Genomic DNA, 25,197 nt, shown 5'->3' with positions numbered 1-25,197 from the left:
CATTGTCATGTTCAAGAAAACCAGTCTGAGATGATTCACGCTTTATGACACGGTGTGTTTCCCTGCTGGAATTAGCCATCAGGAGATGAGTACACTGTGGTCAAAAAAGGATGGACAGGGTCAGCAACAATACTCAGGTTGGATGTGGCGCTCACACGATGCTCAATTGGTACTAATGGGCCCAAAGTGTGCCAAGAAAATATCCCCCACACCATTACACCACCACCACCACCCTGTACCACTGATACAAGGCAGGATGGATCCATGCTTTCATGTTGTTGACACCAAAATCTGACCCGACCATCCAAATTTCACAGCAGAAATGGAGACTCATCAGAGCAGGCAACGTTTCTTCAATCTTCTATTGTCCAGTTTTGGTGAGCCTGTGTGAATTGTAGCCTCAGTTTCCTGTTCTTAGCTGACAGGAGCGGCACCCGGTGTGGTCTTCTGCTGCTGTAGCCCTTCTGCCTCAAGGTTGGACGTGTTGTGTGTTCAGAGATGCTCTTCTGCAGACCTTGGTTGTAACGAGTGCTTATTTGAGTTACTGTTGCCTTTCTAGTGGCTGGAGCCAGTCTGGCCATTCTCCTCTGACATCAACAAGGCATTTGCGCCCACAGAACTGCTCACTGGATATTTTCTCTTTTTCGGACCATTCTCTGTAAACCCTAGAGATGGTTGTGGTGAAAATCCCATTAGATCAGCAGCTTCTGAAATACTCAGATCAGCCCGTCTGACACCAACAACCATGCCACATTCCAAGTCACTTACATCACCTTTCTTCCCCATTCTGATGCTCAGTTTGAACAGCAGCAGATTGTCTTGACCATGTCTTCATGCCTAAATACATAGAGCTGCTGCCATGTGATTGGCTGATTAGAAATTTAATGGGCAGTTGGACAGGTGTACCTAATAAAGTGGCCGGAGAGTGTATCCTCCATATACAAGACAAAAACTAAGCTTTTTTTTTGCTCTGTAACGGATGATCGACAGTAAAAATTAAAAAAATGTACCTCTTCTTAACATGGAATAACACCAACAATGAAGAAAGCATGATTATATGCTGTCATGGCTTTGCAACCAAAAATATCATTATAATAAAAAAGTCAATGGGGCAAAAACAATCAAATTTATCAGCAAAAATCTTTCCATTTGCTAAAACACAGAGAAAGCTGTGGCCAAATTAAGCCTCAAAATCACCCCAGAGAGAATGAAAACACCCCCAACAGCACACAAGAGTTAATACTTTAACAAATGACAGGAATATATTTACACATACACTTTCAACATTACGTCCTAATGTCATTATACAAACACAAAGCCAGCCTCAAAATCAAAAAGCTTTTTAATGTAAAGATGCTAAAACAAATGAACACAGATCTGCAAGTGGCACAAACATATGCATGCTACAATTTAAACAGCATTTTTCCTTTGACAAATCTGAATCCAAAGCCAGATCTGCTATTAAAAAGTCCAATAAACTTGTCAAAGAAATAGAGATTTCAACGCAAAAGGCACTAAAGTTCATCTATGCAAAACCAACATCAGACTGCAGCTTTCAGATTGTGCATCGCTTTGAATCTTTAGTCATGCAAACAAGAAAGAAAGAAGAAAACTTCACAGTTGAAAGAGTCTGAAATATTTTGAGGTAATAATTCATGAGGTAATAATCACGGCTCTCGTTCCTAAAGATATGTATAAATATGAAAAAATCAATTTTTTCCACTGAGGTATGATTCCCTTATGATGTTTGCAAGATGATTTTCTGCACGGTGTGGTTTAAACAGTTAAAGCAAAGTTTTGGTACTGATTTAGATGTGTTTTCAATGTGATGACCCATTTCTTCTCATGTTCAGGGCGGTAACTCAACCTCCAGTGCTCAACTTTTCATCCTGAAACAATAAATACAACAAATCTGTAAATAATTCAGCAAAGATCTCCATTACGTTGCATATTCGCTCTAAACAATGTTAGGTTGTTGTGACCCAATGATGGGTCAAATATGGACAAACCCAACCACTGGGATAAAAAGTGTAATTTAGGTTAAATAATAAAAAATTAACCCAACATTGGGTCAAATATGTATAAACCCAACCACTGGGTAAAAAAGTGTAATTTAAGTTAAGCTGAAAAAATTAACCCAATATTGGGTCAAATATGGACAAACCCAACCATTGGGTTAAAAAGTGTAATTTAGGTTAAATAATAAAAAATTAACCCAACATTGGGTCAAATATGGACAAACCCAACCACTGGGTTAAAAAGTGTAATTTAAGTCAAGCTGAAAAAATTAACCCAATATTGGGTCAACTATGGACAAACTTAACCACTGGGTTAAAAAAAAACTGTAAATTAAGTTAAATTAAAAAAAATTAACCCAACATTGGGTCAAATATGGACAAACCCAAGCACTGGGTTAAAAAAAACTGTAATTTAATTTAAATTGGAAAAAATTAACCCAATATTGTGTCAAATATGGACAGGCCCAAACACTGGGTTAGAAAGTGTAATTTAAGTTAAACTGAAAAAAAATGAACCCAATATTGGGTCAACTATGGACAAACCTAACCACTGGGTTAAAAAAGTGGGTCCCACATTATATTAAGTGGCTTTAACTAATATGTACTTACACAGGAATTAATAGTTTGTTACAATGTACTTATTGTGTAAATACATGTATTTACTGTGTACTTATGCTTGAATAAATACATGTATGTAATTACATCTGTAATTAACTTTTGTAGTTACATTTGTAAATACACGTTTGTCCATCCCTTACACCTTAACCCACCCTTAAACCTACCCATGCCAGCAAACCTGTCCATAACCCAACCCCTATCCCAACTCAAGAGCACCACAAGTGTTTTCAAATACATTATAAACACAGTAAGTACAATGTATTTATTTTTTTGATGTAAGTACATAGTAGTTAAGGACACTTAATATAAAGTGGGACCAAAAAGTGTAATTTAAGTTAAACTGAAAAAACATTAACCCAATGATGGGTCAACTATGGATAAACCCAACCACTGGGTTAAAAAGTGTAATTTAAGTTAAACTGAAAAAAATTAACCCAATTTGGGTCAACTATGGACAAACCCAAACACTGGGTTAAAAAGTGTAATTTAAGTTAAACTGAAAAAACATTAACCCAACATTGTGTCAACTATGGATAAACCCAACCACTGGGTTAAAAAGTGTAATTTAAGTTAAACTGAAAAAAATTAACCCAATTTGGGTCAACTATGGACAAACCCAAACACTGGGTTAAAAAAAGTGTAATTTAAGTTAAATAAAAAACATTAACCCAACACTGTGTTAAATACGGACAAACCCAAACACTGGGTTAAAAAAAAAGTGTAATTTAAGTTAAATTGAAAAAAAAAAACCTGTATATTTAATCAAAACAAAGAACCCAACATTGGGTCAAATATGAACAAGCCCTGAATTAATTTCTTCAAATAAATTTAAATAACACCTTTTATCCCAATGGTTTGTTTCGTCAATATTCTACCTAACGTTGGGTCACAACAACCCAGCATCTTTTTTTAGTATCATTACTTTTCTGCAGTAAATGCTCCAAACAGCTAAACTCGTTTTTTAACCAGTACATTAATGAAAGTGTGGTTCACCTGTCTGGCGTGGTCCACACACTGGATGTACAGCGACGCGATGTTGGAGCAGCACATAGTTTGTCCTTTATTCTCAGCGTAACACTTCAAGATCTGACTCTGGAGATCTGAACACACAGGCTTGATTCGATATCGCCTACAGAGAGTGAACAAAAAAGTCTCTGTTGAATGCTTGAATTTGATTGGCTGATGGGGGTTCTAAGGTGTGCCATTATTTTCAAATAAACACACAGCTAAAGTAGTTCAGGCAGGTTTTGAGTGCATTAGAGTTCTACATCACTACACTGAATGATTTCAGTAATTTCAGTCAATAATCACATCAAAACACACAGTTTCAATAATTATCGGTATTTTAAACAATGCTAATATCTACCGTGTATAACTGAACTATAGTATAAGTGCAGATTATTGAAACTAGTCTGTTGTGTTATTGGAAAATAAAGCACTCTGCTCATGGCCACATCACCACCTCAGGTGTGCATTAATGTCTAATAATTCAATGGGAAATTGTCAATTATTCCTAATATTAAGTACAATGAAAAACCTGCGTCACGGAGGCTCAGTGGTTAGCACTGTCACCACACAGCAAGAAGGTCAAATGTTCGAGTCCCGGCTGGGCCAGGTGGCATTTCTGTGAGGAGTTTGCATGTTCTCCCCGTGTTGGCGTGGGTTTCCTCCGGGTGCTCCGGTTTCCCCCACAGTCCAAACACGTGCACTATAGGGGAATTAAAAAAACTAAATTGGCCGTAGTGTATAAGTGTGTATGTGAATGAGTGTGTATGGGTGTTTCCCAATACTAGGTTAAGGCTGGAAGGGCATCCAATGCGTAAAACATACGCCGAAATAGTTGGTGGTTCATTCCGCTGTGGTGACCCCTGATAAATAAGGGACTAAGCCGAAGGAAAATGAATGATTGAAAACCCTGTACCCTTACCTGAAGCGGTTTTGTGCGTCCTCTAAACCTTTCTTGTAATTTTCAGCAGTGACTTTAGTGAATTTAGACATCTGTATGACAACAAAAGAAGAGATGCATGTAACATAAAATAATATACTGCGCATGAAGAGATGATATAACTAGAGAAGCTTATAAAACGATTGCCTTTTCTTCCATCTTTGCGATCTGCTGCCGAAATAAATCGTCCTGGTTTTTCAGGTCCTTCTCCTTTTCTTCAAGCTTCTGAGCCTTTTGTGAAAATATAAAAATAAACCTGATTAGCTCGTAAATCAATGTAGAAAAGATGCATTTACAGCCTGTGTATGACAGAATAATGCAAAATAAACTGAGCTCGTTTAGTTTAATCGCATTTAAGCATCAGCTCGCTCACATCTGGCTAAAACAGATGATTACAAATCACTTGAGCAAGCGGAATGAAGAATGAAATGAAGAGTCTTACCTTCCTCTCCATCCACTGAAGAACACAAGCAGATCGAGAGAAAGCAGAAAAGCAAGTAAGCGACAGTAAAGCACTAGTATTTTAATGACCTCAAGCATTTTTAACATGTAAGCATATGCAAAGCCAACACATCGTCACCTTGGAGTTCTAAGGTTCTATCTGCGTTCTAAATGATTTTGAGAGATTGAGCTTCAAAGTTTTTGCATTTCAAAAACAGTGAAAAACAGTTCCAAAAACAAAAACAGTGTGTGCAACATTTGTTTTTTTAAAATTAAAATTAAAATGTAAACAACTCATTAAAAAAAACACACCATAATGTAAATAAGTTGTAATTTAATAAGAAGTCAATTACTAAATTTAGACACAAATGTCAGATAGAACCTTATAAGATGACAACATGCAGAGAGATGCAGATGTGTGGAGGGAAAATGTAGTTTTAGCATCACTCAAACACTATCATATTGTTTAATGATATTTTTAATGCAGTTTTATTTGACTCTTTCCCTTTTTTGTGTGTTTTTTTTAATCACTTTTGATTTTTCTAAAATATGTCTATATATTTTGCATGTTTTTTTATTGCTGTTTTTAGTTATTTTCAAGTAAAAGTAAAAGAAATTTAAAAATTAAATATGAAATTATATAGACGAATTTCCAACCTACGTCACACGGGTCCCCGGTTGTAAAAAAAAAAAAGACCGGTTGCAATAGCAAACATGTGGTGTTGTGCGGTAGGAAGTCCAAAAATAGAAAACTTAACATGAATGAAATTGCTGAATGAAAGTGCCAAACTGCAGCTAAAAATAAAAAAATGTCAAATAATTTGATTACTGATGTACATGCAAACACAGTCACCGTCTTTCTCCTCTGCGTCTGTGTGTTTGTTTTGCCTCTGTGAATATCAGCGTGTGCCCAAATCGAAACTCCCATTTTTATGCAAATTTTTATGCATACCTCCTCCGACACTCCCCCCTAAACAGAGCTGGACACACCCACATCCTGACTTTTTCCAGACTAGAGGTGTGAAAACACCCTGCTGAACCAGGGGGGTTTCATAGCCCTTTAAGGCCCTGTTTACACTAATGTGTTTTAGTTATAAAACGGCATTTTAGAATGAAAACGATTCGTGTCCACACTAGCGTTTCTAAACAACTCTCCGTATATACCAAAACACTGAAATCACGTGACCACAAACACACTCTCTGGTATGCGCTGCAGCCTACCTACCCAGATGAGAGCTGTGTTCATCAAGGATCTCCCGCTGGATCTAATCTCACTATATTTGCTAAACGTAATATTTAATTCATCTTGTTGTCTATATCTAACAACATATTCCCCGACTTTGGTCTTTTGAATCTATTAGGCTACCTGTTCTCAGGTAACATGTTTTGGCTGAGGGCAAAAATAAATTAATAATTAATCTAACCATGTACAGTCTGTATATTGAGTAATTGCTTGCCTTTATTTCCTATAATGTATAAACTTATTATACGTTATACTTTTATAATGGCCATTATTGATTATTAAAACTACTATTCAGCAAAAGAGAGGCTATGTTTCGTATTTTTAACGAAAATGAAAGGAGGCAGTAATGTTACGCATACAGTGAAGATGACGCTCATATATGCAGCACGACGCCTCAACATTTCTGCTGTCTGTTAAGTTGTTACTATCAAAATGAAAATAGCAGTTCCTTCATGTTTTTATTTTATTGTTAAGTGAAACAATGTGGCCAGGGTGATGTAAATAAGGTTATTCACTACACTGTTCCCTTTGAAGATTTACCCGATATTTTCTCGGGAGTCTGTTTTCCATATCAAACTTGTGAAGTCTGCACTTACAAGGAGAGGATGCAGAACTTTAACTGTGTGTAGGCAACTTAATATTGAGGAAAAGCCCCAATCAGAGAGCCGAATGTCTGCAGCTCCGCCTCCGTTTTCAGATGTCTCCATTTTCCCCCATCCACACTGAGAGAAAGCAGCAGCAGCGTTTTAGAATGAAAACGGCCTCTTCAGGGTTTCAGCACTCGAAAACTCCGGCGTAGTGTGGACGGACGGCGTAACCGTAGCAAAACTTATGCGTTTTCAAACTAAAACACATTAGTGTAAACGGGGCCTAAGGTCTGTTTTCTTTAAAAATCAGCTATCTCAACTGGCTGAGAGATATCCGATCGAGAGTGGGTCTCAGATTATACAAGTAGCACTGCATTAAATGACATTTTTCCCTGCCATTTCTTAATAATATGAACAGTTATTTTATCCCAGTATATTCAATGGAGTTTCTGCGCTAGCCTGCTAATCCTGACGGGCGCAAGCGTGTAAATGTCTTTTTTATCTCTTTATACTTGAGCAACTAAATAAACACTGATGATCATATTTTAATTATATCACAACATCGATGCTGTAAAAGGACTTGTATAAAATCGAAGTAACATTAACCGTTTACCGGACGTTTATCAGTATGGAAAAAAACATTAGCTCTGCATGTACCCTATTGTCTACAGAGCAAACCACTGTTGTCCAATGACTTGCCTTATGAACCAAACTTGCCTAGATAACATAGTTAAGTCTTTAAACTGCACTACAAGCTGAATACTAGAATCTTGCAAAATGACCAGTAACATATTATGTTTGGTCATCATGGCAAAGATAAAAGAAATCAGTTATAAGAAATGAGTTATTATGTTGAAAATGGTCTCTCTGTTAAACAGCACTTAGAGAGCGAATAACTGTCTTTGACTATACACAATAACACACAATACAGCAAACTGACTTACATAATACTGTGTAATGAGACGCTCATCCTGAACACTCAGCTGTTCTCTCCTGATGGCGTCCGCTAGAGTCTGTTGTTGAGATGTTTTCTCCTCTTCCAGAAGCTTCTTCACTTCTTCTTCAATCTGCCGTCGTGCAGTGGCTTGAGCCTGAGCCAGAGCTTTCGCTTTTTCTTCATCCAGTCTAAAGAAAACACACAGTTAATACAGCTTTAGTGCTAAAACTGAACAGCTATATTTCCATCCACCTATTTTATGTGTATTTTGGAATATTGCATAAAACATACTTGAAAATGCCAAGATGCACATGCCTTTATTTTTTTATTCGAGTTTATTTTTTTAATTCGATAAGGAAAAATTAAGCATAATTGATGTTGAAAACACATTTACTGAAGAAATTTGCATTGTTAAAGTGATATGGTTTAGTTTGAACAGATGATGTGACGATAAAATGTGTTTCAGGGACACATTACTGGACTTTACAGCATTTCCAGCACATTGTGAAACATTTGTTCTGATGCATGTTGTTTTGTTCATTTCTAAAATCCCTCAGCCAAAGTCTGTCATCACAGTGGTTCAGTATTATTATTATTATACTGTTACAACCTCCCAAAGGGCATCACACACCTCCAAAAGCCACCTCATTGCATTTATGGTGTTTCACAACACCAGGCGCAACTCATTAAACAGAGAAGAATAAAAGAGACCACAGTGGCTTCTCTTAATGCGCTAAACTACATTTCTCTGTCTCATATTTGGTGCCAGTTTGTCAGGAGGTGATAATATTGTTCTCTTTGACTCATTGTATGAAAACGCTGCTTTTATTCGCAAATATTTAATGCAGTATTCCAGCTATGCGCAAAAATGTAACATCTTTGGATGGAAACACAGCTTAAGGTTTTGATTGAGCTTCATTGAAAAGATTTGTACTGTTGTCGGATGTTGAGCTCTGCCGTCTTCATCTCCTCACTCATCTGCTTTAGAAGATCTTCTCTGATTTCCTTCCTGAGTTTTTCCTCATCGACTAAACAGAAGAAATTACGTCATATTAGAGTAAAAATTGAGATTTTTCCTGATTATATGAAGCACATCAAGTTAATGAGAGTTTAAACAACCTATAGCAGGGCTCAACAATAAGGACAGGTGGCCCGGGGCCAGCGTGCGAGGCGCTCTAGACAGTAGACAGAATTGTTACTGGCCCGATTCGTAGTGTCTTGTCACAAAAGTTCAATTTGTCTGCGACTATTTGTCAATTGCATATGATTACAGTCTTAGAATCGAGAAACCGTTTGTGCTTTAAAGCCTTAAATGCTGCCTTCTCAGTGATGTTGTATACACCATATTGCTTTCCAGTTCCTTCTATCTGATTGGATGTTGTGAGCATGTCGTTTTTTTGTAACCTGGTAAAAACCAGTACAGCAAAAAGAATTTATGAGGCTAAAAGAATGTCTTGGAAGCAGACATTTACGTGGGTACAATGTGAAGATATGCTCATTATACATTTATTAACATTACATTTATTTATTAACTAATTCTAGATTCAAACACATTTTTGACACAATATTAAAAACATGTGGCTAAGGAATAGCTATTAACTTAACTTTTTTTTTTGGTGGGGCCAGTGAAAATATTGGCAGGGCAAGTAAAAATCTAAACTGCTGGCCCAATCGGGCCAGTAGAAAAAATCCTTAGCGTTGAACCCTGTATAGATTTCATTTTTCTTCGTTTTTTTTTTTGTGCCACATTTGATTGGCTGAAATATGACTATGTTTGTTTTTAGACATTTTTATTTCATTATTTTATTTTAGTTATAACACATATTTAAGGAAATTATTTAATTAAATTCAATTTAAAAATGCAAATTAATTCTGAAACTCATTAACATAATTAAACCAAACTGAAAGTTTTTTCTAACCCTTGTGTGTGCTGTTGGGGTTGTTTTCATCCACTTTGGGGTGATTTTGAGTCCCAATTTGGCCACAACTTTCTCTTTGTTTCAGCAAATGGAAAGATTTTTGGTGACGAATCTTATTTAGACACACATTTTGGGAAAAAGCTTTGAAATTTTTCAGAAATTCAACAATATAGTCTGGCCAAATTGACTACCTTTGGTAATGTTGGGTCTGTTTTTGCCCCATTGACTTCCATTATAATGATATTTTTTGATTGCAAAGCAAATGCCAGCATATTGTTATTTATTCTTTATTGTTGGTGGTTCTTATTAGGAAGAGGTCAAATTTGTAATTTTTTTTGTGGATCATCAGTTGAAAAAGTTTAGTTTCTGGATTTGTAGTTATATGGAGTATAGTCTGTGTGTGTGTGTGGGAGACCTTTGCACACTTACCTTGATATGTCTGAAGAAATCTAAATAAACAGCTCAGCTCTCAGAACATAGTAAACATAGTAAATGTATTAATGCACACACACTATAAACTTCTATTTTACTCCATAGAACTACACTTAAAAGCCAGAAACCATTTTGCACAGGCCTATCCAAAAGGTTAATGTTGCCAACGGATGATCAATAATAAAAATGACACAATGTACCTCTTGCCAACAGGTTAAACAAGCAACAATAAAAAAATGTATGATTATTTGGTGTCGAGGCTTTGCAGTAAAAAAGACGTTATAATGGAAGTCAATGGGGCAAAAACAGTCCCCAACATAACGAAAGGGTAGTCAATTTGAAAAGTACACAAGAGTTAAAGAAAGGTTAACAAAAAAAAAACAACAACCATAATTAGAATAACATTAAGTTAAAAAGGTCTTCGATTTCATTGTGAATTTAGAGTTGAGCTCAAGATTGATGTGCAGTGAAGACTTGTCAAAAAATACCCAAAAATGTACTAATGAGCCAGATTATAAGATTATGAATTACCGTGCGCTTGTGATGGAAAGACTTGGTCACTGATTGAAGGCACAACAGGTTCCTCGACTGGCATAAGACAAGAAACAGGAGATTCTCCAGACACATCCATTGCATTGGAAGACGTTTCATCAAGCAAAACTACAGTAGAACTTGAGGAATCAGGAATGGAGGCTGGGAAGGGTGAATTCTCGACAGGTAAATCAGAAGACCATAGTGTAGTAGATTCAGTAACAAGACCTTCATTCTGCACAACTACAGGTTCAACAGAAGATGCAAGCGAGTCTGTGATTGGACGAGTTGTATTAGATTCAGGATCAGTCTTAGTGGTTAAAACTGGAGTGAAGGGTTCAACTGGTGCACTAGGTAGTTGAGGAGGTGTTATTGAGTCACTTGTTGAAGGAATATTTATAGGTTCAGCAGGCAAAACTACATGCGCATCACCTGTTGTAGGACCCACAGGTGAAGCTGGTGTAGATGTTTCTTCAATCACAGGAACTGAAGGTGCTGGTGGCTCTGAAGGGACCAGCATACTGGCGTATGAGGGAGGATGAGGCATTATATGTACTTGACGTTCATCTGGAACCGAACGCTTAGTTTTTTCTGACTGCGTGGAAGTTTTGGTTGAAGTTTGCACATGAGGAGACTCCTTCATGCGATCAATCACTCGCTCTGAAAGCTGTTTGGCATCAGATCAGAAATAGCATTGACAAACATTCACAATTGATTATTAATAATAATAAAACAGTGGTACTGCATTTGAAAACAATTTTTGTTTCACATAGAAGTTTGAGTGTGATTCCCATCAGGACCAAGAATTTTAGCAGACTACTATTAACCAAAACGAATTAAATCTTTTGTAAAGTTGTGTGATATAGTTGGACTTACCTGGAATTTGTAGACTGGATATTTCTTTTTTTGTGTAACTCTAATTGTAAGTGCTTATAAAAAATGTATGGTTATTTTTAAAGCATGATAATCACAAAAACACTATAGATTTGCTAGACAAACTATAACTTAACCATAGTATTTATAGTAAATATGTGGTTGTACAAATGGTAGTCAGAGTGCCAACATGATTACTACACTTTTACTATATCAATAGTATGTGAATAGTATGTGAAGTGTGTTAAGTTTGTCATTAATTATCCTGGTAATTATAATACCAGTGTAAAATCTTACATAAATGATTAAATGGTGACCAGATTCATGGCATAGCCAAAAACACAGCATTTTACCATAGTATAAATTCAGCCAAATCTGTGATTATTTGTTAAAAACAAATACAAGGGTAAATTTTAGTACTTTGAGACTGATGTAGGGTTGTGTGGTCAATAGTATACACTTTAAAGCACATGGGTCTGATGTAAGTAAAGAGGTACTAGTTATGTTTAGGTGTAACATGCAAGTTTAGTATGCAGCAGGTCAACGTATATGACCTGTAAGCTATATATACACACACACACTACAAGCTACTAGTCCTGCAGGACATTTCGTTCTGCACCTATTAAACTGAATTAAAAAAATGAATTGCATATTGAAGCGTCTGTAACCTCCAAGTTATTATATTATCCAAACTTCATACTGAATCAGTGAAACTCTGAGCGCAAACAACGTGTTACAACAAACATACGTACTTAAGTTTGTATCAAAAGTTTTGTTGTAAATGTTGGTTTAAAATACTTAATAATGAATGGGATACGTTAATATTTATCTAGTGCACTTACCCGAATGCCCTTGACGAATGTAACACCCTCCTCATCGTCGAGAGAAACGTGGCGCGAGCTGCTGTTTCCACCCATAACCGCGACGAGTTATCAGTTTATTGTGATGATTATAATTGGAAACAGTCAAATAAAGTGATTTATGTGAAGAACTAGGACCTTCAATGAAGGAATCAACATCCAAAGCCGAAAAGCGCGTGTCCAGTTCAGCCCTTCCCACTTTTTCAGCGCCTGAGGAGAAATTCCTCCACAGCCCCTCGTTTATTTAAACCTCCCCAGAGACAAACATTCACTTATGTGAGATAATCACGATCATGAATTACAATAAGTGTTGTTTTTGTTAATATACATGTGATCATAACGTTCAATAATTAATTAAAGGCGCCTTTTCGCGATAGTAAATATATAAGGGCGTGGCTTGTATGCAGCTTATTAATAATGCATGATGTGCTTATTATTATTCATAATGTTTCAAAAATGCTCTGTCAGTGAACATTTTACATTTAAATAACTGCATTACCGCTTATATTTTGTGTTCTTGTTAATATAATAACGCTTAATAGGTAATAATTTAATAACGCCTTTCAATGGATTAATGAAAAACATTCTGACTTTTCTCTTGAGGGCGTGGCTAATTTGATATAGTTTATTAATAATGCATGCTATGACTATTATTATTCATGTTTAAAAGAAAATTCCATCACTAAACATTTTACATTAAAATAATAACACTTTACAAAAAAATTAAAGAATAACATTTTGACATTTTTTTCCGCGAGATGAAATATTTGAGGGCGTGGCTAATATGATATAGCTTATTAATAATGCATGATGTGATTATTAATCATAATATTTTAAGAAAAGGTCTGCCGCTAAACATTTTACATTAAAATAACAGCATTATTAGTTGTATTTTATGTTTATATTAATATACGTGATCATAACGCCTTATAGTAGATTAAAGAAGAGAATTCAGACTAGATTAAGAAAAGGTCTGCCGCTAAACAACTTATATTAAAATAACTGCATTACAGATGTGATCATAACGCCTTAAAATAGATTAAAGGGAACAAGGGAAGATCAGGGTTGCGGCTGGAAAGTAACAAGAATTATTTATATTATTTATCAAATTTCCTATTGATTGTATTTTAATACCATCCATCTCTACGCCAACCCTAAACTCAACCGTCACAGTACTGTAAAAATATTAATTATTGTTATACAGTGTCACAAAAAAGATGCTATATTGATGTGCGCATCTGGAGCTGTATCCTATCTAGACTTTAACAGTGACTTTTTGCATAAAAAATGTTTGAGGGCGTGGCTAATATGATATAGCTTATTAATAATGCATGATGTGATTATTATCCATAATGTTTTAAAAGAAAATTCTGTCACTACACATTTTACATTAAAATAACTGCATTGCCGATCTTACTTTATGTTAATATACATGTGACCACAACACCCTATATTTGATTAAAAAAAAAGAACGTTCTGATTTTACACGATTTTAAATATGTGAGGGCGTGGCTAATATGATATAGCTTATTAATAATGCATGATATGATTATTATTCATAATGGTTAGATAAATTCTGTCCTTATAATGGATTAAAGAAGAGCATTCTGACTTTACGCGATATTAAATATTTAAGGGCGTGGTTAATATGATATAGCTTATTAATAATGCATGATGTGATTATTATTGTATTTTATGTTCTTGTTAATATTCATGTGATCATAACACAATATTGCGTATTAATAATGCATGATGTGATTATTATTCATAAGGCTTAAGAAATGTTCTGTCACTACACGTTTCACATTCAAATACCTGCATTACCAATTGAAGGTTTTGTCAAAAATATCTTCCAGTCTTCATTCTCTAACTTTTGGTAGCTTCAATATCTGTTAATAACAATACATGTTGTATTTGTTAATATATTTGCTTATGAGAAATTAAAAGAGTATAGTTTATATAGTATAGGCCAGGGGTGACCAACCCTGTTCCTGGAGATCGTCCTTCCTGCAGATTTCAGTTGCAACCCATATTAAACACACCTGCCTGTAATTATCAAGTGCTGTTCAGGTCCTAATTAATTGATTCAGGTGTGTTTGATCAGGGTTTGAGCTGAACTCTTTAGGAAGGTCGATCTCCAGGAACAGGGTTGAGCACCCCTGGTATAGGCTATATATTAATTTGATTGGCATACATATTAATAATACATAATGAGATTATTAGATTATTACACAACAATTATTAGTATTATTCAATATGTTAAAAACAAAAATTTTGAGATGTTAATCTATTAATATTAATAAATATACATCATACAATGAAAGCTCATTAGTAATATAATTATACAAAGTTAACAATAACTGCATTTAATTCTATATTTTAGACAAAAAAATATAAGAACCATGATCAGTTTTCGTAAACTAGCTTGTATGTGAGCTCCTAAATTCAATATAAACAACAAACAATGCATTACTCCCAGAAAACCCTGGTTATTATTAACAATCACTCAGTCACATTGAGGTACAAAATCACTTTTAAAGCCAAAAATATATCACTAGAACATGAAAAGAAATGGATTAATCCTAGTTATTATAAACTGCAGCTCAACAGACCAATAAAAATTTCAAATGAGATTGAAAAGAGCTACAAATCAAAGAGTTCCTTCAGTATATAAGGGCTCAGCTAGTGTTAACTGATATAACAAATAATAAAAACAATAATTTCTCACGCAAAATAATGCAAAATTGCTAATATGAACATAACATCTGTAGATATTTTCTACAATATTGGCAGTCTGGTTTTCAACAGTATTGCTTAAACTCATCCTGAAACTCACCTTACGGATGTGCTAAAAGCGACTATGAGATCTACAATATTTGTAGTCACATACATACTGCATTATTTCACCTGAATACACAAACATGGAAGTGGGGCCAACATATTTTCTGAATGCCTAAAATTGGCTGTGTTTAAAAATGGTAAATATATAAATAGCACTAACTTGTAGTGAACATTAATACGAAGCAGATGCAAGTCCTGAATCTTTCGGAAATAAAAAATACATCATGTTGATTTTAAACATAAAATGAGTTGAAAACAGGTCAAGGACTGCACGAGTGAACATATGAACGCTCTTAACACGCACACCTGGCTCAAAAACAGCTATAAAATTGTACTTCAAGTGCTCATACGTTCACAATGAATAAATTAGAGATGAAAAATGATATGAGACACAAAAATGAAACCCAACTGCACTGAGCTAAAGTTCGTGTACGGTTTACTCGGCCTTCTTGTCGGCTTTATATCCTTTAAAAGCTGCAGGAATGCTGGACAAAACCTCTGTGTAGAGCAGCGTTCCCAGAAATACCACAGCCGTTCCCACCCAATGCCAGGCCGTGAAGGGATTTTGGAAGTACAGGATTGAAATAATGAGACTCAGGAACTTGCGCAACGTTACAACCAGAGTGACTGTTAGCGACGCGCATTCAGTGGTCAGGATAAACACGCCGCGAATACACACGTATCTGAGAAAGCTGGTTAAGGATGACATATTTGTTTCATATTTGGTGAAATGTGCATCATCATATTAGCATAATTCAAATACTAATTGCGCTAATTCATCCTAACAATAACAATAAGTCAATTTATGCTAGCAATATGTGACCATAAAAGCTTGTAACATGCTAAATAGTAACAATATTAGCTGTGATAGATATAGCAACATGCTAATTCAAACATGTTACAAGCTAGGATAACATGTTGCATGTATGACAATTCATGTTAAAAACATGCTAATACATGTTAAGCATGACCAAAATATGCTGAATTATAGTAACGATACAAGTATGTTAAAACATGTCAACAACATGGTAAACATGCTAGACATGATAGCAATCTTAAACCAGTTAGCTAGGTTCAGTGCTTTTAAAGCATGCTATCACTATGTTAAACTTGCAAATTCATCTTACCAATGTGCTAATGTATGTAATCAATGCATTAGCTAATTCATGCTAACAACAAGTCAATTTATGCTAGCAATATGTTAACCATAAAAGCTTTTAACATGCTAAAAAGTAACAATATTAGCTGTAATAGAAATAGCAACATGCTAAATCAAACATGCAACATGTTAACATAATTTATGTTAACAACATGCTGATACTGGCAAGCATCATGTTAAGCCTGATAGAAACATGCTGACCTATGATAATAATATATGTTAAAACATATTAAAAACATGGTAAACATGCTAGAAATAAGCTAACAGAAATAAGCTAAAAGGTTAAATCATGCTATCACTATGTTAAACTTGCTAATTCATCTTACTAATGTGCTAATGTATGTTATAAATGCATTAGCTAATTCATACTAAATTAATATCCCAGCAAGATGCTAAAGCATGCTAACTATGGCTAATTATTAATATAAACATGGTAGAAATCTTATGATTTAAGCAGGCAGGCATAAGTTAAAACTGTTAGAATCATGCTAAAACATGCTAATTCATTTTAACAGTGTGAAACAACATTAGCCATTTCAGAAACCATGTATGGCATAAACATTTTAACTAGTCCATTGTGTTTCAACATAACACTTTATAATGTTAGCAGAGTCATGCTAACAATGCTCTAAATTAATAACAAGTGCTAAAACAGGCTAGTAACATGTTATTAATATGCTAAACATGTTATCAGGATGCTAAAACAAGGTAAAAACATGTTTACTACATGCTAGCAACATGATAACATTTTAAAACATGCCATTCTGAATTAATGATGTGATAAAACAGGCTAGTAACATGTTATTAATTTGCTAAAATGTGCTATCAAGATGCTAAAACAAGGTAAAATATGTGGACTACATGCTAGCAACATGAGAACATATTAAAACATGCCATTCTGAATTAATGATGTGATAAAACAGGCTAGTAACATGCTAGTAATATGCTAATACGTGTTATCAGGATGCTAAAACAAGGTAAAAACATGTTGACTACATGCTAGCAACATAATAACATTTTAAAACATGATAACATTATGTGCCGAAAGAAGCCAAAAACCTGCTGAAATGTTTGGCTATGTGCTAAGTCATGTTAGCAAGCTAAATGCATGCTTAAAGTCAACATCCGTTTTAAAGTTCTTTCTCAAGCTAATCAAAGTGTTTCTACAAACTTTACTGTCTAGTTGATTTTGTTATTTATATGAAATGCTATATAGATTAATTAAAGTCTTACCATAACAATTAATTCAGATTTTTTTGGCAGGGTATTATAATTCTACAGTCCTATCCCATATAGATGAATGTGAAAGGATACTGGGTGATGACGTTCATCAGCAGGTAAAACCACATGACCGGCATAGACAGACCAATCACAGGAACCTCCATTGGAGCTTTGAGAGAAAATTAACAAAAGAAACAAAAAAAAAATTCACACTGCCTTTTAGATTATTATTTATTTATTTGAAAAAAAAATTACCTCCGTAGGGATGCGTAAAGACATTCAAATGATTCAAATAAATGCTACTTCTGTTTATTCGGGATTCCACAAATTAGCAAATTACAATCATTTAGCTTTTCACCAGGGATATAAATACAATTAAATTATATATATACATATATATATATATATATACACACATATATACACACACACACACACACACACGCACACATACATATAATTATATATATATATATATATATATATATATATATATATATATATATATATATATATATATATATGTATATATATATATATGTATATATATATATATATATATATATATATATATATATATATATATATATATATACATACACACACACATATATATATATATATATAGATATACATATATACACACACACACACACATATATATATATTTATATATGCATATATATATGTATATTTATATGTACATAAAAAAAAAATATATATATATATTATATTATATAAATATATATATATATATATATATATATATATATATATATAAATATATAAGAAATACAGGACAATTAAATATATATATATAAATATATATATATATATATATATATATATATATATATATATATATATATATATATATATATATATATATATATTTAATTGTCCTGTATTTCTGATCAAACAGCTAAATGCAGCCTTAGTTTGCATTGGTCACATTAGTGATATTAAATATTAGTGATAATTTAGTGCAGAATCAGTACTTACAGCTCTGGCTGAAGAGAACTGCGTGATTGTAAATGTTCGTGGACAGCAGGAGAAACCCTGGTAATGGCAGACAGTGCTGAAAAAGGCAAAACAAATCCCACTTAATCCCACATACTCGTATCTGTAGGGTACATGCAGCATTATGTGCACTTTCAGAAACTCACATTGTAAAACAGAGCCTCCTTGGAGTGTTTGCCATACTTCTTGTACAGAGTTTCTTGGAAAATGCCCATTCTTGCAGACATTAGCAGAGCGAACGTCAACATGGCGATACCTAAAACACAATAGCACTAATTCAGTCAAACACACAATAATTTCACATAACAAATTTCACATTATACATTTAACATGTAGCACAGTTAGCATGTTTTTTCATCTTGTTGACATGTTTTAATCACATTGCGAACACATTTCTACAAAGCTGTTTCCTAGCATATAAGTGCTGGAAACAATTAATCACATCCAAAATAAAACTCTGTATTTAAATAAATATTTGTAGCTGTAGTAGTTGTAATATATTTACTAATATGTTGCTAACATGTTGCTGATGTTTTAACAAGTAGTTACAGTATTATAACACTTGTTAGCATGTTTTAACAACTGTGGCCCTGCGTATTACATTTCTAACATGTTACTAATATGTTTTAGCAAATAGTTAGAGTGTTATGACCCCTTGCTAGCATTTTGTTCACAAGTAGTTAGTGTTATAACCCTTTGCTAGCATGTTTTAGCTAGTAGTTTGTGCTATAACCCTTTACTAGCATGTTTATCACATTTCTAACATGGTACTAAAATGTTTTAGCAAGTAGCTAGCCTTATAACCCTTTTTATGCATGTTTATATGATGATAAACAAGTCCAAAATATTTTAATCACATCTCTAACATGGTGCTAATATGTTTTAGCAAGTTGTTAGAGTGTTATGACCCCTTGCTAGCATTTTGTTCACAGGTAGTTAGTGTTAAAACCCTTTGCTAGCATGTTTTAGCTAGTAGTTAGTGCTATAACCCTTTGCTAGCATGTTTTAGCTAGTAGTTAGTGCTATAACCCTTTGCTAGCATGTTTATCACATTTCTAACATGGTACTAAAATGTTTTAGCAAGTAGCTAGCCTTATAACCCTTTTTATGCATGTTTATATGATGATAAACAAGTCCAAAATATTTTAATCACATCTCTAACATGGTGCTAATATGTTTTAGCAAGTTGTTAGAGTGTTATGACCCCTTGCTAGCATTTTGTTCACAGGTAGCTAGTGTTAAAACCCTTTGCTAGCATGTTTTAGCTAGTAGTTAGTGCTATAACCCTTTGCTAGCATGTTTAGCTAGTAGTTAGTGCTATAACCCTTTACTAGCATGTTTATCACATTTCTAACATGGTACTAAAATGCTTTAGCAAGTAGCTAGTCTTATATCCCTTTTTATGCATGTTTATATAATGATAAACATGCCCAACATGTTTAATCACATCTCTAACATGGTGCTAATATGTTTTAGCAAGTTGTTAGTGTTATGACCTCTTGCTAGCATTTTGTTCACAAGTAGCTAGTGTAAATACCCTTTGCTAGCATGTTTTAGCTAGTAGTTAGTGCTATAAACCTATGCTAGCATGTTTTAGCTAGTAGTTAGTGCTATAACCCTTTGCTAGCATGTTTATCACATTTCTAACATGGTACTTAAATGCTTTAGCAAGTAGCTAGTCTTATAACAATTTTTATGCATGTTTATATAATGATAAACATGCCCAAAATATTAAAATCACATCTCTAACATGGTGCTAATATGTTTTAGCAAGTAGAGATTTTATAACCCTTTGCTACCATTGCATGTTTTCACATATTGTGCCTGTGTTTATAACATTTCTAACATGCTGCTAATATGTTTTAACATGTAGTTAGAGTGATATGACCATTTGCAAATGTATCAGCAAGTAGTTATTAAAGTTGTATAACCTTTAGCTAGCATGTTTTGATACATTCTGCCCATGTTTATCACAACTAACTTGTTGCTAATGTATTAGCAAGTAGTTATTACTTTTATAATCCTTTGCTAGCATATTTTAACATATTGTGCCCAAGTTTATCGGATTTCAAACATGCTGCTAATGTATTAGCAAGTAGTTAGAATGTTATAACCATCTTCTAGCATGTTTTCATATATTGTGCCCATGTTTATCACACTTCAAACATGCTGCTAATGTATTAGCAAGTAGTTAGAATGTTATAACCATTTTCTAGCATGTTTTCACATATTGTGCCCAAAGTCATCAAACTTCAAACATGCTACTAATGTATTAGCAAGTAGTTAGAACGTTATAACCATTTTCTAGCATGTTTTCACATATTGTGCCCATGTTCATCCAATTTCAAACATGCTGCTAGTCTATTAGCAAGTAGTTAGAAAGTTATAACCATTTTCTAGCATGTTTTCACATATTGTGCCCATGTTCATCCAATTTCAAACATGCTGCTAATGTATTAGCAAGAAGTTAGAATGTTATAAACATTTTCTAGCATATTTTAACATATTGTGCCCAAGTTTATCGGATTTCAAACATGCTGCTAATGTTTTAGCAAGTAGTTAGAATGTTATAACCATTTTCTAGCATGTTTTCACATATTGTGCCTATGTTTATCAAACTTTAAACATGCTGCTAATGTATTAGCAAGTAGTTCGGCTGTAATTACCATCTGCTAGCATGTTTTCACTTATTGTGTCCATGTGCATCACATTTTAAACATGCTGCTAAAATATTTTAGCAATTTGCAAACACACTGCCAGCATGTATTATCATGTTGCTAACATAAGCACAATTTGCTACACATTTTTAACATGTTGCTTATACATTTTGGAAAGTTACTAGCATGTTTTAGCATATTGATCACATTATTTTACATATTTTGTCACACTAAAATAAAGTTTTAGGATTCGTTAATAAGAATAAATCTGAACTAAACAGTGCATACTTTAAATATTACAAAATACTACCACAAACTTTTGTCTTTAAGTGTATTATCTACAAATTTATGCATTGAATACCCACATATAATTATTTAGCATACAGCTATTTTAGATGACTATTAATAATAATAATGCCATTTCATACATTTTAAGTAGTATATAATGTGCCTGGGTGTTAAAGTGTAATGGAAATATTACCCAGAAGCCAATGCATGAAGGCATAAACTCCATCCTCCTCTGTGCCGCCTTTCTCAACATTCTGCATAAAATAAATAAAATAAGCATATAAAGCAAACCAGTAAAGTGCATGCAAGCTGCATAAATTAACAACAAATATCGTATTTCGAGACTGAAGTGACTGAAAAACTCACCACTTGTTTTGCAGACATTATCGTGCAGATGAAAATGCCAACAGACACGAGCACGATGGAGAGATATTTACTCATAGAATATCTGCAGTCATAAAAATAATAACCTGACTGCACAATATGCAGAATAAACACGGAGTGATGATTTTGTGCTTGATGTTTGCATACCTTTTTTTCAGGATGATAATGCCGAGAATCATGTTTGCTATTAAAGATCCCTGTGATGAAAGTGAGAGGTTATAAACATCTATAAGACATAGTTCTCAGGGCAGGAAATGAAGGATACTCACTGATCTGAAGATCATGTGCAGAGGCATGGCGATGTTAAAGTTCAGGGCGTAATTATTGATCACGCTGACCGTAAAAAACATGGTCACCATGATCACATAGTTACTGCAAAAGAGAAAAAAAATTATGAAAATGAATAATAATGCATGTTTAACTATAGGATTAGTGGTTTTAAATGTTTAAATAGCTTCTTCTTAAATATCTGTTCCACCATTTAAAAAATAACTGGTGTTTTTATTTATGCAACTACACTTTTATGCAAGGTTATTCATTCATTTTCTTTTCGGCGTAGTCCCTTTATTAATCAGGGGTCGCCATAGAAGAATGAACCACTCATCCAGCATTTTTTTATGCAGCAGATGCCCTTCCAGATTCAACCCAAACTGGGAAACACCCATACACTCTTGCATTCACACTCATACACTATGGCCAATTTAGCTTACTCAATTGACCTACAGCGCATGTGTTTGGACTGTGGGGGAAACCAGAGCACCCGGAGGAAACGGAGGAAAGCTTTTATAAATGTTTTGCACAAAATAAAATCTGTGCCCTTAAAAAATCTCATTTAAGAACAATTTATCTCAATATTCATCAGAAGAGGGTTTGATACCATTTTAAAATGACATTAGTAAACTATTTTTGTTTAAGTATGTGAAATAATTGTATTGAAATGTCACAAAAAAAGCCAAATTAAGTAGACTGACAGAAATGGATTAAATGGCCTTGTTAAAAAAATAATAAAACAAAACAAAATAGTAATTTTCTTTAATTCAATTACTTGGTAAGGGTCTGTTTTATAGTTTTCTTTGCACAAAAAATAATTTTGTGAATCCAATATAAAATCTGAGCCCTGAAAACATAATATTAAATTAAAATGAGATATTACAAAACTATTTTTGTTTTAGCATTTAAAATAATATATTTTTTATCATATATATATATATATATATATATATATATATATATATATATATATATATATATATATATATATATATATATATATATATAATGCATTGAACTGTAAGCTGTTTGAAAAATAATAATAAAAACACAATCAAATAATTTTGCCACATACAAAAAAGCCAAATAATGATTTTATGCTGAGAAGGCTTTATCTTAAAAAAAAAACAGACATCAAATAAATAAATAAATAATACTAAGAAAATAATTCAAATTAGTAAAAAATAAACAAAAATTTTTTTACTTAAATGATGCAATCACAGTCGCTTTACTTTTTGCTCAATAAATCATTTTATGGATCAAGAATAAAATCTGTGCCCTGAAACAAAATCATTCACCACAGATAAACATCTTTCCCAGCGGGTGATTCTAGATTTAGCACTAAACGGTAACATAATCATGTTGAGGTTTAAAACTATGTTTGGAATGAAATCTTGCATATTGCTTGACACACACACACTTACACACTCACTCACACACACACACACACACACACACACACACACTGCAGTACAGTACATACTGTATACTACCCGTTCAACACTGCAGTTACACACTGACCAAATGTTGTAACTAACAGCGCTCAGTTATCATACATGATACTCTATGCAAACAGGTTGTGCAAAACAAGCACAATGAAAACTGATAGATAATAGCTAGTAATAGATAACAGTTAAAAATGCAGTATATGGGGCAAAGATGAAACAAGACTTTTGTCATCTGCATATCTCAATGTCAATATATGTATGAATTAAAACTTATCATCTGTGTAACATATATTTTTCAAGTAAATGTAAAAGATAAAGCATATTTGTTCTTAACTGTACTTTATTAATAGCACAAAATAATAATTGATCAATAATACAATTTTATTGTAAATAATTAAAAACTCAGTAAAACCATGTGGTTTAAAGGATAATGAGAAGTTTATGACAATTAATTAATATTTTAATGCTACCCGTTGATCCTTTATGATATATGAAATGATTCTTGCTTTAAACAAGCCAGATATGATGGTGTACATTACATATTATTGACATTTTAGGTTCGTTGTATTCTATAAATCTGCATGACATCAATTGTTTTGCTCAGAAATGTTTTGTTAAATTGAACAACACACTTTAATTGCAATTGTTTTTAGATGTGTTAATATTTAGGTGCTCAGAAAGCCCTTATTCATCTTTGACCCTAATATAGGGCTATCTACACAAGGTGTAAAATCAATAAGCATCTGTCAAAGCTGTCACAAACTCACAATGACCAAGCAAAGGCTTCACCTCTCACCTATAATATAAACACTGACTGGTTTTTACAGCTTTCAACAAGCAAAAACTGTATTTCTTTAAGCATAAATTAATAAACATACATTTACTTGTACCAAAAGAGATGAATCTGGCAACCCATTCACATACAATAACCAGTAACGTGTTTACATCAAGCTAATCTCACAGAATAAATGGTGAAAGCAAAATAAATGCTATGAATTATGAACCTGAGGGGTATTTGTGGCTTTTTGCGTCCAAAGTTTGTCTCAAAGATGAAGCCCTCCAGTGCTATGAAGGCAAACTGAGCAAATGTGACAATATTTCCACATCCTGGGAAATCCCTGTAAATAAAACACAATATAAAATGAAAGAATTGATGCTTTCAAATGCATTAAACACACACTTTTGTGAAAAATTAGCAAATACGAGCAACTCACCTGACCAAAAGTTCCAGGAACACAACATTACTGCAGCAACCGACAAACACCAAAGTGACCGCGAACAGCGTATTCATTGCTAATGCTAAAACGAAACAGTCTTATAATTTGCTTAGCTTTACACAGATCCGGATGTTTTCATTGTACCAACAAAGGTGTAAACGCTCCAGCACAAGTGAACTCTAGTGTTACTTTAATAAACAGGGAACACGTCTCCCGGCTACACAAGACATGCCTTCCTGCTTCCCAATTCATTATTTGGGATTTGTAGTTTTTAGGGTGTCCTTTCAG

At 33.7% G+C, this 25,197-nt stretch overlaps 3 protein-coding genes across 9 annotated transcripts in view; all 3 read right to left on the bottom strand.

Moving 5' to 3' along the window:
- The window catches only part of metap2b (methionyl aminopeptidase 2b), a 171,569-nt gene that overhangs the window by 26,177 nt on the left and 120,195 nt on the right, over positions 1 to 25,197 (bottom strand). The window lies entirely within an intron of this gene.
- On the bottom strand, positions 1,325 to 12,609 carry chchd3b (coiled-coil-helix-coiled-coil-helix domain containing 3b). 6 transcript variants are annotated; one of them, XM_087310438.1, is made up of 10 exons: positions 12,387 to 12,609; positions 11,104 to 11,338; positions 10,672 to 10,728; positions 8,724 to 8,817; positions 7,797 to 7,977; positions 5,024 to 5,038; positions 4,729 to 4,812; positions 4,564 to 4,634; positions 3,630 to 3,765; positions 1,325 to 1,889 (listed from the first exon to the last, which is right to left on the bottom strand). In XM_087310438.1, the coding sequence occupies exons 1-10, from the start codon at positions 12,459 to 12,461 to the stop codon at positions 1,863 to 1,865; spliced, it is 975 nt and encodes a 324-aa protein (XP_087166564.1). In that variant the 5' UTR covers positions 12,462 to 12,609; the 3' UTR covers positions 1,325 to 1,862.
- On the bottom strand, positions 14,677 to 25,137 carry slc35b4 (solute carrier family 35 member B4). 2 transcript variants are annotated; one of them, NM_212652.3, is given in 10 exon segments: positions 14,677 to 15,928; positions 17,719 to 17,794; positions 18,628 to 18,703; positions 18,792 to 18,901; positions 21,784 to 21,844; positions 21,957 to 22,038; positions 22,122 to 22,171; positions 22,244 to 22,346; positions 24,697 to 24,810; positions 24,907 to 25,137. In NM_212652.3, coding segments are annotated over 10 exon segments (996 nt in total). In that variant the 5' UTR covers positions 24,984 to 25,137; the 3' UTR covers positions 14,677 to 15,681.

This window comes from Danio rerio, chromosome 25, assembly GCF_052040795.2.
Source record: "Danio rerio strain M-AB ecotype USA chromosome 25, GRCz13ab, whole genome shotgun sequence".
NCBI classification, from domain to species: domain Eukaryota; kingdom Metazoa; phylum Chordata; class Actinopteri; order Cypriniformes; family Danionidae; genus Danio; species Danio rerio.
Note: the sequence above shows the minus strand (reverse complement) of the source record. Positions and strands in the feature narration are given on the sequence as shown.